Below are 14,188 nucleotides of genomic sequence, written 5' to 3'. Positions count from 1 at the left end.
GGCGATGTTTTCATATAATCAGATATTGCAACTTCACACACTAGAACCGGGCTGATCTTCAAAGTTTTATGTGCTGCTTATGTGGAGAACTATTAGACTGCATTAACATCAATGCATATTCACTATTTATCACAATGTATTAATGATGAACCCAAGTACATATTTTATGACCGTCACAATGTTATGTTAAAAGCATAAATTTAATACAAACTGAGCGGGTGGCTTTCCTGTTTCTGCAAAAGCAGATACATTGATGTTTGAGATCCACTTCTACAACTTCATTTTGTCACATCTAATTCTTATAGAAAGTTTTCAATACAGTCAAAGAACAGCAAAAAAAGAAAACCAGAGTGATTCATGCAATAATTGGCTCTGTTTAGCTCACCATTAAAACAAGTTGTGTAAACTACTTTGAAAGATGTCTTCCAGAATATCTAGGGAGATCACAGAGATTTTTGAAGCATAGCTTCCAGGCAAACTAACAAAAATAACCAGAAGGCAAGTAAAAAGGGAATTGACGATCTAACTAATTCCATGACAGGGATTGTCCTATCAATATTTCACAAGGCAAAGCAGAACTACAACATGAACAGAAGAAAGATGTCAAATACCACCCAAAAAGCCTGTTAATGGAGAGAAATGGAGAGCATATGAACCATTAATTTCTAAAGACCTTGATCTATATATATAAAACAATTTAACATCTAACTCCACTTAAATCTAACCCCATTGTTTACAATACAACAATACAGATGTGTCATCGTGACTCAGCCTGACTCTGGAGTCAGGATTTCTTTCTAGCCTGGATAATGTACTGCTGGAGCATGTCCAGACAAGGAAATGGAGCTGCAGAAGGGGGTGGAGAGTCAAACAAGTGAGGGAGCTGGGGGTGTTTATTCCGGAGAAAAGAAGGCTCAGGGGGGACCTTCTGAACAACTCCTGACAGGAGGGCACAGCCGGGTGAGGGGCAGGCTCTGCTCCCAGGGAACCATCAACAGGAAAAGGAGAAATGGCCTCAAGCTGCATCAGGGGATGTTTAGGTTGGACATGAAGAAGAATTTGTTCACAAAAAGGGCTGTCAGGCATTGGAAGGGGCTGCCCAGGGAGAAGGTGCAGTCCCCATCCCTGGAGGTGCTCAGGTAACAGCTGGGTGTGGCACTCAGTGCTCTGGTCTGGCTGCCACGGTGGGATCAGCCACAGGTTGGACTCAATGATCTTGGGGTCTTTTGCAACCTAAATGATTCTGTGATTGTGTGCAAACAGTTTTTATAAAAGAAAACAGAACCTTCAACCGCAAATGATCAGTTAACGCAGAAGATTGCATATTAGAAAGTGGTGAACAAGGATGAAACGATGTTTTAAGGCTGGCCATGGCTAACAGGGTAAACAGGAAGAGAAAATACATTGCCCACACTGGAGCCTTGATTTGCTTTGCATTTGACATGTGCTGTCTCAAAACACCATTTTAAATTTTATTGCAGCCCTTCTACAAGATCCTCTCAGAAAAGGTAGCAAGGAGATGCACTATAATGAGCTATAATACAATAATCATGTTTTGGATCTCTGTCAAGTTTCTCAGAACGCAAATGAGCATTTATCAGGAATTTGCCCAAAACAAATAATTTACACTCATTTCCGCAACACGACAGACATGATTCTCCCCCATTCAGCTCTTTGTTAACTCTGATTAATTACTTCTCTTCCAAATTTCATTACAAACATATTCATCTTTTCCTAGGTTGCAAGAACTGATATGCTGCATCTCAAAGTCTCATATTAGAAAACTGAACATCTGTCCATTCCTTACATTCTACTGACCTCTAGAGACTGCATGTATATATGTATAGCACATATACATTATTTATGTCCATGCACTCACACCACAGCAATAGTACAATAGGTTGACTTTAAAAGAAATCTGCATTCAGTCTCTGATGTTACAGTTTTGACTTTAATCCCACACTGTTCTCAGAAATGGTGTCTCTCCTGCAAAAATCTCTTGCTGTTTTTTCTCCCCTCTTCTCTTTGTGTCCTTCCAACGCAAACACACCACACCTTATCAGTTATGCACAGAATCAGGCTACAACTATGAATATCGATATAAATACTGAGATAAACCAGGTTTCATTTAGCATTAATATCTGCTGGGGAGGGAGTGCTACAGGTCGGACACACTGAATTACTGAAAAACAGACATTATTGTGTGTGGGGAGAGGAGACCAGTCTCTCCCAGCTCAGTAGAAGCCTTGTTCTCCCACCAAAGGATAACATCTTGCAGCAGATTCCTTGTCTCCATTGTGCTGCCTGGGGAAAAAAAAAAATCCTCCACAAAAGCCTGTGTTGGGTTTGACATTTAGACCAAACAGAAAGGACTGAAGGAGTTGAATTTGTCAACTAAAATCTATTCAAAATAGACATTAATCCAGTAACAAAGAGAAATGAGGGGAACAGAAGAGACTGTGTTCCTCCCTAACAATGTTAGAATAACTGACACTGTTAAGAGCCATTACTTGGTGGGACTGTGTGGTCAAATACAACAAGAGGCATTAGCACAAATATATACAAAATTAACAGGTGACAATTCAAAGGCACATTCTCCAGATGAAAATACTCAGTATTCAGTTCCATAACAAAATTCCAAGCAAACATATATTGGGTTTTCCAACGCTTCCAATGTTTTATAGAGAAGGCCCACATATAAGACGCTTCCATATGATTTTATTCCTGAAATCTCACAGACAATGGTAAGTTTAGGAGAACAGTCTGAAAACAACAGCCTGCTCCAAAAAAGCTTCCTCAAAAAAGCTTGTTCACTTTTTAGAAATAAATTATTTTTGAGGGCAGGGGGATAAAGCCCTCTAATGCAGTGTTTTACCATGTTATAATCATATTCCATGTGATAACAGAATCCAAATTTTATTTGATTTGGAATCAGCTATGAGCTACAGGTTGAATTTTATTAAATCAATATAAGCTCTAGATAGCAACTGATCTCTGTATCTTCAAAAATTGCATGCATAGAGTAAGAACTCTGCTAGCTAAATATATTCTACACAATCCAGCTCAGAGAACTTACATCCCATACTTTGAGTTACTGCATCATTAATGAGGAAAATATATACAACCATGTCCTCCTGTAGATTTTTAAGATGACTTCATTGCCAAATCCTATTTCTAGTTTTTAAAATTACTTTTTTTCGCATTTTTATTTACATATTTTAATATGTACTTCATAGTCTCTGATATGGATGCAAGCCTCACAAATAAGTCATTAAATTACTATTATCTGTAGTACATTTTCCTGTGTACACATCCCAGCTTTATGTGTCAATAACTTAGTGCAGATTCCTAGGTATCTATTCCTCCTCAGTTCCAATAACGTGAGACCAGGTAAGTATTTTTAAATTTCAAATGGGCTTAAATAAAAACACACAGATTCAGATTTTTGATATTGTTTACACATAAATAAGCATCCAGAGACAAACCTAGAAATGCACTATTGCTGCTACTGATAATTATGGCACTAAACTCAATTGTGGCCAGAATTATTGACCTTGTGTAGCTATTCTGAGCTTTCAGGAGTGACATCCTAAATAAAGTTCCAGTATACAAGTATGCTTGCTTTTCTCCTCATGACTTTGAGAACTGAGAAATACAAAGATAAAAGTTTATTCCTTAGGGCTATATTGTGTCATAAGCCTTTAAACTGAATTTGCCAATGTTTTCAACAGGGAATTCTCTTTAGAAACTGGTGACATATTACAGTCTTTTAAACTAAATTATGTACCATTTCATTGAATTGACAAGTCTGGGAGTGAGGAAGGTACGAGAACATAATTCTGGTGATGCTCTCACTGGAAAAAGTCAGGCTTATTTTTCTGAATGACGCAGAATTTTAAAAATGTCAAAGTGCTCGTGAACTTTGGGCCATGGCCGACTGAGACACAACATTTAATGGCCATGGCTAATGGTCTCTAAAATAGTGGGAACTACTAAGTTTGAAAACAAAAACTACTCCCCATTCAATAAATACATTCAGTGTTACATTTCCTAAACTATACTCATGAAATGCAGAAAGATTTCACTTCCTCGGCATACCAAGTACACAGACAGTTTTCTGAAGGTTAAGAAATTACCTTAGCATGTACACAGTTGTGTGCAGGCACAAATTGAGCAATAAATTAAAGAAGCAGAACATTAAGGAAATCCCTATTAGCAATAGCAAACCTATATTGGAAATAAAATCCCAAACCAAATCAACAACAATAACAAAACTCCAATCAACATAAAGCTTCTTTTTGGCACATGCATCTGCAAACCCCATAAAAATACTAAATCTAAACCACAATAAGTAAATAGCATACAATGCTAATTACATGAGAGGTGACTGTAGAGATCTGGCACACATTTTGTATGTACATTTTTTCCCCAATTATAAGCTAAAGTTGAAATTTTCTTACACATTAAGTAACAAACAAAATAAAAGCATGCTCCTATGTATCATAAAATTCAGCCAAACATAGTAATTTTAATTATATAAACTGAGATCTCTTCTCTAAAAGGTCTTCAAACAATTCTAGTTTGTCTTTTTTTATTTAAGGTACAAATAAGTACAAACCAGTTGCACACAGAGAGATTGTATTTTTAGCATGACTAGCCTAAGTTTTGCATATTTATCCTGCTTTACATGAAAAGCTAGGATTAAAGAAACACAACACACATTAGTGTTTTGAATTTGAAATCAGTTACAGTTGGTGATCACCTCCAAAAATAAATATTCCCACAGATAGAGGTCAGTGGTTGCCTGAAATTGCATCAGTTAGTGCCTGTGTACTAAAATCCTCCACTCCTTTGGGACTGCTTTATCATTTTACCAGATTAATTAAACCAGTAGCTTTAGCATAGAACATCACAGTTTACTATTCACACATTTGCCATTAGGTGCTTCCAATTTATTGATCTGACACTCATCAGGGCTTCTCTCAGAATTTAATCACATAAGAAGATGGTAACTCACAATTGTTAATAGATAAAAAAGCACACATAAAATAACATACAAATTAAGAGGTTTTTTTTTTGTCTTTTATGTGTTGATTTGGTAAGCTCTTGCTGTTCTCAAAGGAAAGCAACTCTACTGTACTAGAACTCTAATTTTGAGGTGGCATGCATTTACTTATCTTATCTTAGTTTATAATTAAACACCTGTATTTTATGGCTTTATTTAAAACAAAACAAAAAGCACAACAAAAATGCCCCTAACTTTCAGGGATGTTCTTTCAGCCCTTCCTTTAAGAAAATCCAGATCAAACATTGTCAATAATAGTGATAAAATTTGAAGAGGTAAGGAAAAACTAAAAACCTTTAAAAAAGACACATGGTTGTATTTGCATGTGCCTCGTTTCAGCATGTGTCTCTTCAGGTTTTCAGATGGAACAGCATCTACAATAATGATGTAAAAATTATTGATCTCATAGTATGGAACTACCAACAGCCTTCAGGTTTTTCTTTGGTTTTTGTAATCTCACTGCATTTCTTTCTCTAGATGAAGAGTCTTAACTTTGCTCTCCAGCAACATCTACTGGAACATCAGTAAAATGCTGCTATTTCTATTAATCACCCATTTAACATCTAGTAGGGCAGAGTTAGCAAATGCCAAAAGCAGAGATAAATGCTCTGCAATTCAGATCCTGCATTCTGGGCTCAAGCACATCAAGGTGGCTCAGCTTCAACCTTCCGCTCTCCTGCCATTTCATAAGGACCTCAGTCTTCATGACTAATTCCTACCAGAATTCATCTACTATTTATACGCATATATACTTTAAGTCACAAAATACCATTTAAAGTACCACATTACATCCAGAACTTCTATTTTTGTCAGAGAATTTACTCCTAATTTCAGTTTGACCCAACATGTGCCTAAACAGAACTGAAGCATAAAAAGAACTTGGAAGAACATAGAGAAACATTTTGAAAGGTGAAACAGAGCTGGAGCGGCAATTCCAATGCCAAAAAATAAACAAGTTCAGCAAAACCATAGATAAGAAGCAAAAATATGCACAGCAAAACAGCGAAACATTCGCAAGTTCTGATCACAAGTCTTTAGGAACAAAAAAAAAAATCTGTGCCTTTGTATGAGGATGAAAGTGAATGAATAACTACCACTGGAGGAAGGAGCAGGGCTTGAAGTGCCCTTCACCAGGGGAGACTGTGCTGCCCTGGGGGCTCCAGGCAGCCCTGCACACACACCCAGCCCTGCTGGGGCACTGCACGTTCAGGGGGCTGCAGGCAGCACCCAGCCTTGGGGGGAACCTGCAGCAGGACCAAAGTTCTCAGGTGAACAGATGGATTTCACTCTGCAGGTGCTCATCTGTAGCTCTGCACCACGACATTCTGCCCAGCCATCGCTGTTGATGACAGCTCACCAAGTTAGCTTCTCCCAGCTCTGCTCAGAGCCAGGCAGCAAGTGCTCCACTTGGCAAATAACTCTGATCACTACAACAGGATTTGCTTCCTTCCCGAGCCCTAATAATGGTCTAACTCTCCTTGACTGCTTGCTCACTCTTCAGTGTGACAATGAAATTCAGAATATCGCTGCTGCTCAGAATCCCTTCCTCCTATTTTGAGTCAGTTTGCTGATACAGAGAGCAATTGTAAAATGCAGGGAGAAAAAAAGGCACTAAAGCCAGTAATGAACAGAAACAGGCATCCCAATAGTTAAATATTCCAGCTGTGAATAAAAAGCACTTACTAAAATTATTTTTGCCTTTTGAATCCCTATAAAACCTTAATGTATTTTTATAGAGAATAAAAGGGCACGTTTCCCAAAACCACAAACCCTTTAGGCTATAGAATTTTATATTATCACAAGACTTAAGTTCATAGGCTTTGCCTGATAAATTAGCTCCTCTCAATAACTGTTAAACAGAAAGCCCTTTATTGTAATCCAAGTGCACTTGTGGACAGCACTTTCAGAGTTAACTCCATTTGACAACTGACATAAATCCATTATTCTAATTTGGTGATTGCTTTACTAAACACAGATGCATTTTATGAGTTTTAGTCACGTATTTCATTCAGGATGCTACTTAATCTCAATTTACAAAACATAAACACAAAATAGGTTTTGCAGTATGTCTGAAAGGGTATAGCTATTCATCCGACAGAATGCCAGGCAAACAAACCATATTCACCTAGATCCAAACTCAATGCTAGATTTTACCTTACAATAAATTGTAAAAAAGTAAATCATTTTTTAAATTGAGCTGTTGCAATCAAATTGCAGAATGCAAGCTCCCTGAGGGTTCTAAGACTCTAAAGCTTTTCTTACACTGAGATTTCAGCGCTGAATTTAACCTTAAGCGAAGTCCAGCTTTCACAAAAGCTGGCTCTCTGATTTATTTTGATACACAGAGAAAATGGGGGAGAAAAAAACCAAGCAGTCATTGTGAACACAGTGCCCTCAGAACCCCATCTCTAATTCAATTTCCAGCACAGACTTTACATGTTAAACAAAAGGAATCTGATACCACACCGATGCTGCCTCTTGCTGCAGTTGCCTGCCTCAGTTACCGAGGGCTGAAATCCGCCGCTCCGAGCGAGCACTCCATAAAACAACACTGGGATTCAGACACTTCTTACCTGCCTCAGTTGAAGGCTTCCTTCCCTTGTTAGCAGTATGAAGCATCCTCCAGCCTTCCCAATCCTTAGCACCGGCCTCGAATCGCACAGCCAAGTCCCCTTTTCGCAAGAAAACGCTTATTGGAAGTGATTAGTTTTTGTTGTCCCTTTTAAGTCCCTCCTGCGGGAAAAAGCCGGGGAGCGATGTGACGCCACCTTCTAATCTTTGGCGAGAGCGAAAAGGCAGAAAAGGAGCGCTCGATCAAACTGAGCTTCACACATGACTAAAACTCGGCGGAGAGGCTGCGAGCTCTGGCTGAAGCACCACTAGGCGTGAGTGTAAGAACAGAGAAGAGGGGAGAGTCAATGAAATGTGACAACGTATGTGCATCAAAGACGGGCAAGAGGGAGAGAACAATGAGAGAGGGATCGCGACAGCGGCGAGCGAAGGAGGGAGAATGAGAACGGCAGGCAGAATGAGCCGGAAGAAAAGAGGAGAGTTTCGAAGCAAAGAATTCGCAGAATAAAGCCAAAGTGTCTGGCAGCTTCTGTTTTTATCTCAGTGAGCATGACATACTGCCTCTCTCATTTAGCAACACGTTCTTGTCTCTTCCAGGTTTGAAAACTGAGATAATCACAGTGTGTGCCTGTTTGCGCCTGACTGGCACACTCGTGTGCAGCCTACCTGAGCTGCCCCCCACCCAGCTCCTGGAGATGCATTTAAATGCAATTAACTTCATATATTCATTAGCAGAGACGCCTCCCCCTGCCCCCCCAAAAAACAGGAGCTGCTAATTTCTCCATTAATTTACAATATAGTTTAACTGGCAGATGGAATTCTACTTATAACTACTAACAAACTGCCACTGATAAACAAATGAACTGAACAAATGTTTAATGTTGATAACTGAGTTATCATGGCAACAAAACATATTAGCGTTGATAAATCTGTTTTTAAAAAAGGTATTACAGACAATTTTATTAATCCTGGAATTTCTAGATGAAGTTGCTCTAAAGTGGTAGAAGAAGAAGAAACTGGACCCAGGACTAACATTTTTAAAAGAGTGCATCAGACACATTCATATTTCCAATGTTTTTTAAAAATCAGTAACAAGCTAAAGCCCAAATTTCAAATTTAATTTTGAATTCCCATTAGAAGAGATCAACACATTTAGTCCTCATACAAGCAGGGTTCATTTTCATGCAAGATGAGGGTGGGATGTGTGTGGATTGTTTGGGTCTTCGGTTGGTTGGAGGTCTTTTCCCTAACCACAACACGTAACATCAGGGCAGCCTCTGATTTGCTTTGTCCATACCATCTACCTTTACATGGTCAAGGCAAATGGGCTTTATGCCAACTGGCAATTGGTCAGCTGGCCCAAAGCACACAAAGTCCTTGTCTGCAGAACTGACACAAGACCACAACCACTCTAGGATTTACATGAAGCCAACATTAAATAGGAAGAAACCTTAAAACAGACATATTTTCTTTGCTGCAGCACCCTATTTGGGCTGTTGGATCCTACCATGTCAACTGCATTAGGGAAAAGAAAATAATGTAAAAAAAATCTGGATCTAGCTCTGGACTGTGCAGAAGAGTGCTCATGCAAGCCACACAGTGCCACATTCTGGCATCTGGGTCTGAAGGTACTCAGGTAGCCTGAAGGAATATTGCAACAGCTTTAAATAACTTGGTATTCTCTTTTGTAAGGGTTTTCCAGTTCCAGAGAGGAGGTTATATGGATGGATTCACAGATTATTATCAGGGAATCGGGTCAGTTTCAACCCCAGGTAATTTCACATCATTATTATATCACAAAACTCGTAAGAATTAATGTTTTTCTATGAATGTTTGCCTCCAGATTGTCACCAAAAACCATCACAGTAAGCTCTGGACAGATGGAATCCAGTTTTCATATCTGTATAGCAACACTTGCAAAACAACTCTTTAAACTTTCAAACCCCAACCTATTGATTAATTTGTGATTGCTTCAGCATTTCACCTCTTATTTTTTGATCCCTGGGGACTGGGAATCCACAGACTTAAATACAGATCCACTAAAATCAGATTCTCACTAACCTTCTTAAGCAGCTTTCATCATGTGAACTTAAAGTTACCATAAGGACAAAAATATTCACGAGAACAATGGGCTTTTAAATCTCTCTGCATGTGTATCAATGCAGCACTAGCTGACCCAACACAGCAGCAGTGTGTGTGATGGATCAGGAATTCCTTCCTGCTCTGCTGCTGTAAGGAGTCCAGTGGATTCCTTACACTGTTTTAAAGGTCTCCTGTTTTATGGAAATTAACACCACCTGAAATTTCCCAGAGAAAGATGAGGGAGAAATAGAGATGCATGAGTTTAGTTATTGCATTTTTTTCCCAGAGTATTATTAGTCAATACTCTAAAGGAACTGCCTCACTACCTTTTGAAAAGAAAACAAGCAAAAATAAGTCCCAAGTGCTGTAAGAAGCTCCTCTGCTTAAAATGAGTAAACAGGAACAATTAGGGGAGAGATCTTTCCTGTTTCCCATTCATTTTGTGTTTTCTCACCCTTACTTGTAAATTGCTTTTCTCATGCAAGTCTTGATAAGAAGTTTCCACATCTCTTACAATGTACTAGATTATATCCATGACAACAACTTTCAGGAAATACAAACACATACATACAGTACTTCTAGAAGTATTTATTCACTCTCACAGGCCTATCTACAAATTCACAATGGAATTAAATGGCTGCATTTGCATCCAAGGTCAACAAAAAAACTTGAGAACATGCATGCAGCTTGTTTGTTTTCATGAAAGGCATAAGGCTGCATGGCTAAAACCAAGCATGAGCTTATACATTGAAGAAAATAAATTGTTTTCTATAAGAACTGACCTTGTGTTCAAACTAAAAGTGTTTGGACACTGAAGTGCTTGACTCCTTACAGCTCCAGTGAGCAAGGCAAGTCATTCTCCTATGGAAGTTACTCTATAAATCAGCCACATTTCCATAAGACAGGCAAGGCTTTGATGAACATGAGTGAGAAAACTCTATTTTACTGCTGTTAAATGTGCTTCCACTTAAGCTTCCTCAAGCAGTACTGCAGGAGCAGACCAGCACCACACCATTACAAAATAACTACACACAAAAATGTACTAGCAATGCCATTTTGTGCAGAGATATAAATAGCTGATTTCCAGACCTTTTCTTACACTTTCACCATTACAGAGAAAATAACTAAATCAGAGCTTTCCCCTCAATCTTACCTGACGAAGCCAGGTTTGAGTTTAATCACAGAAAGCCTCTTGGTACCATACTTGTCTGCTCTGCCAGCAATCTGGATAGCTCTGCTGTGTGTTTTAGTCCACATGCAAACACACCCTCAGCGAACCCAAACTTCTGGAGGAACAGAACAATTTTAGAACATTTACCACACTGCTGTGTTTCAATGGTGCTGAATCCAGCCCCTAAAAGCCTCAGGAAAAGACATGGCCTCACATGGGGCATCACACAGCACAGGATGGGGCAACAACCTGGCAAATGGCTGGGAAAGCTCCCACACCCATCACAGGGACTCCTAGCCACAAATACTCATTACAAGTCCTTTAGAGCTGAAGGAAAAGCTCTGGCTATGCAGAAGGGCCGATGATCACTTTCTCTTAGCAATATCCTTCTCTATTTTACATCTAGCAAAGACTTCCTTTGCCAGTTATCTATTTGGGTGACAGAAACACAACATTAATTTTTCCAGCCTTTTGGTTTTGTTTCCTCTGTTTCAGACCTGAAGACAGACTGTCTCTGAGAGCATGTATTTTTTTTTCCCCCAGTTACATCTGTTGGTTTAATAAAATGTAGCACCTTCATCTCCCCAAACCCTGTTTCAATAATACCTGTGGATCTCTAACAGCACAAGCACTATAAAATTATAAGGCCACAGTGTGGCCCTTCATCTCTCCCCAGCCTCCATTCCCTAGAATGGATCTGTTCACTGCTCAGAGGGAATACAGGAGGAGCAGAAGGGCTAGAAGGAAGGCAGAGCATGCAAGAAAATCCCTTGTGTCTTGAATTGCCTAAATTTAACTACCCAGCACCCAATTTACAATGAGAAATGCAGTTGGTGTGGTAAAAGAAGCATCAGGATCAGACATAATTTTAGTGGTGAGAGGCACAAAATAAAGACCTTGCGCAAGTCTAAGCTACAACATCCTGGCAGGGTGAAGAAAAACTGTGATGCTATTGCTGCTATGAATAATAAAACCACTTAAACTCTGCTTTTTGAGCATAACCGAATACATGTGATAGCATCATTATAAATTAAAACTGTTTATGACCTCCATTTGGTCCAAACAGTACAACCTTACTCACTATATGCATGGTTGAACAAATTGATCTACAACTGCCTGTGTTACATGATAGAAGGGATAGCCAAGTGTTCTGAAAAGGAAACAAAAAGAAAATCCCAGCAAAAGCAGCTTGTAATGACTCATGCAGATTTCTTAATGGCTATTGAAACTAATCTTTGATTCCTATCATTGCCTACTCAGTAAGTGATAATAACTAATACCTAAGTTATTATTTTATTTACATAGTTAATTTCTAGTTTTCTATATTCCATAAACAAAAGTGTTAATATGTTTTGAAACCAATCATTTCATGAATGAATGGAAATCAGTACTTCTATAAATTCTGCTAAAGTACTAAAATAGGAGATAATCAGTACATTCTTGACTATTTGGGTACAGAATTTTCAAAGGACATGTAATTCCACCCCACCCTTGTATTTATTTGTAAAAACATAGAGGAATACGCATTAAAACGACATTTCAAGAATCAGACTTCTGTAGAACCAACTTGTTGTCTGCTTCATACATTTCCATTTAGAATTTTTCTCCAATTATAGTCACATGCTGAGGCCTTTCAAGAATCCTCAGTAGCTCAAACAATTCCTGAAGTATCTCCCACAGAAGATTTACATTGTTTAAACCAGCAGTAAACCAATTACTTTCATCTGTGCCTGAACAGCAGCCAGTTCAGGTGAACCTCCTGTGCCTCAATTAGCATTAGGGATGGAAAGAACAATTTACCTGCAAGGTTCAGGTGTGCCTAATTCCTTCCTGCCACAGGCTGAGAGCTCCTCCATGCTCTGTAGGCAGGTTCTGCCCGCAAAGACAAAGGCTGGCTTCCAAGAGAGCACTGAGGCTCCTAAAGCATGCTCTTCACTACTAGGTAATTGAAGTTCTCTACATGAAATACAAATCTACGCTGAGGCAACAGAGCACACAATTTATGTCAGAGTACAGGGCAACACACTTAGAAACTGAACAAAGCCCAGTTTTACTGCCCAGTCCCCAGAATTAATATGCAACATTCATACCTTAAGTATACCCTTGAGCACTCTCTGAGCCACAGCTTTGAAGATGTGTTGGTTTCCTGTGCACTAACTTGACCTATATTCAGGCTGACTTCTATTCTGAGATTATTTCTGCTGTGAATTCAATTCCAGCCTCTATAGACACTGCTTTGCTACACCTATGATACAGATGGCAAAAAGCAGGAGGATGTCAACAAATTAGAAGGACACTGCTGTCATTGCCTTACAACCAGGGTAATCAAAAAACTCTTTTTTTTTTGTCAGCTGATCTTGACACAAGCACATTTCCTTGAAAATGTGGAAGCACAGAACCACATCTATAAACCTTTTAAAATTGTTTGCTTTTATGTCAGGATACAAAGACCTGCTGCCCTGCTGGAGCCAAGTTTTATTCATGCCATGAGCCAAGGATGCCAAAAGACTGCAAGAGATGACCAAAAATGGAGGCAAGGAAGAAATTTTATTTTCAGAATGAGTATTTTATAAATTACTAAGTTTTTACTTTCAGAGTAAAATTACAAGATGAAAACACAAAATTGGCTCTCTAATACAGGACACTACAGAGGAAATGAAAAACAGTAACAAAGGTCTTATATTTTTCAAACTTGCTCCTGTTTACTTGTGTCCTGATCCACAATTTTTGTATCAGAACTCCACTTTTCCCACTATATTTATAGCACAGAGGTCTTACAGGATTAGGTCTACACCCTATTAGTAACAGCTGACAATTCATTAACTGCTTCAAGTTGTTCCATGTAATGATCAAGAGGACTTGTATACCATAACAGAACACCTAAAATTCCACTTATCTCATAAACCAAAACCTACTTGCCATAGGAGTCAAAAGCTTCTTGTATTAAACACCTCCATGCTGTATCTAGACTATGACTCAAGCCAGTGAGTTGATAAGAAAAAGGGGAGGCAGGGTCAGGAAAGTTTGGTTTATTCCCCATCTGGTTTGGAACAGCACACGGAGGAAAATTCCACCAACAAGGGTTGACATGGCATAAAAAGCAACCTTAATTTGGCATTTCCTCAGCTCTCATCAGACACAGGACACTGTTTTTGGCAAAGCTGTGGTATCAACCACAAAAGCTGTTCCTGCCTTTATCCCTGCCATACCCCTAAGAAAGTGCACTGAAGCAAAAAGAAATAAAATTGGTAAATGTGAAGTGCTGATTAGAATGTTGAGAACAGCAAGAGCTTGATGTG

At 38.9% G+C, this 14,188-nt stretch overlaps 1 protein-coding gene across 16 annotated transcripts in view; it reads right to left on the bottom strand.

The window, feature by feature from the left end:
• The window catches only part of TENM2 (teneurin transmembrane protein 2), a 617,488-nt gene that overhangs the window by 329,212 nt on the left and 274,088 nt on the right, over positions 1–14,188 (bottom strand). For 2 of the 16 annotated variants that reach the window (XM_058034870.1, XM_058034872.1), the window contains exon 1: positions 7,639–8,153. The exons of the other annotated variants lie outside the window; for them this stretch is intronic. In XM_058034870.1, the coding sequence (XP_057890853.1) occupies positions 7,639–7,684 (46 nt within the window). In that variant the 5' untranslated portion in view covers positions 7,685–8,153. Of the gene's footprint in view, positions 1–7,638; positions 8,154–14,188 lie in introns of those variants that run through there. 16 annotated transcript variants of the gene reach the window in all.

Source organism: Melospiza georgiana, chromosome 15 (genome assembly GCF_028018845.1).
Source record: "Melospiza georgiana isolate bMelGeo1 chromosome 15, bMelGeo1.pri, whole genome shotgun sequence".
Taxonomy (NCBI): domain Eukaryota; kingdom Metazoa; phylum Chordata; class Aves; order Passeriformes; family Passerellidae; genus Melospiza; species Melospiza georgiana.
This window is presented reverse-complemented; position numbering and strand designations above follow the sequence as displayed.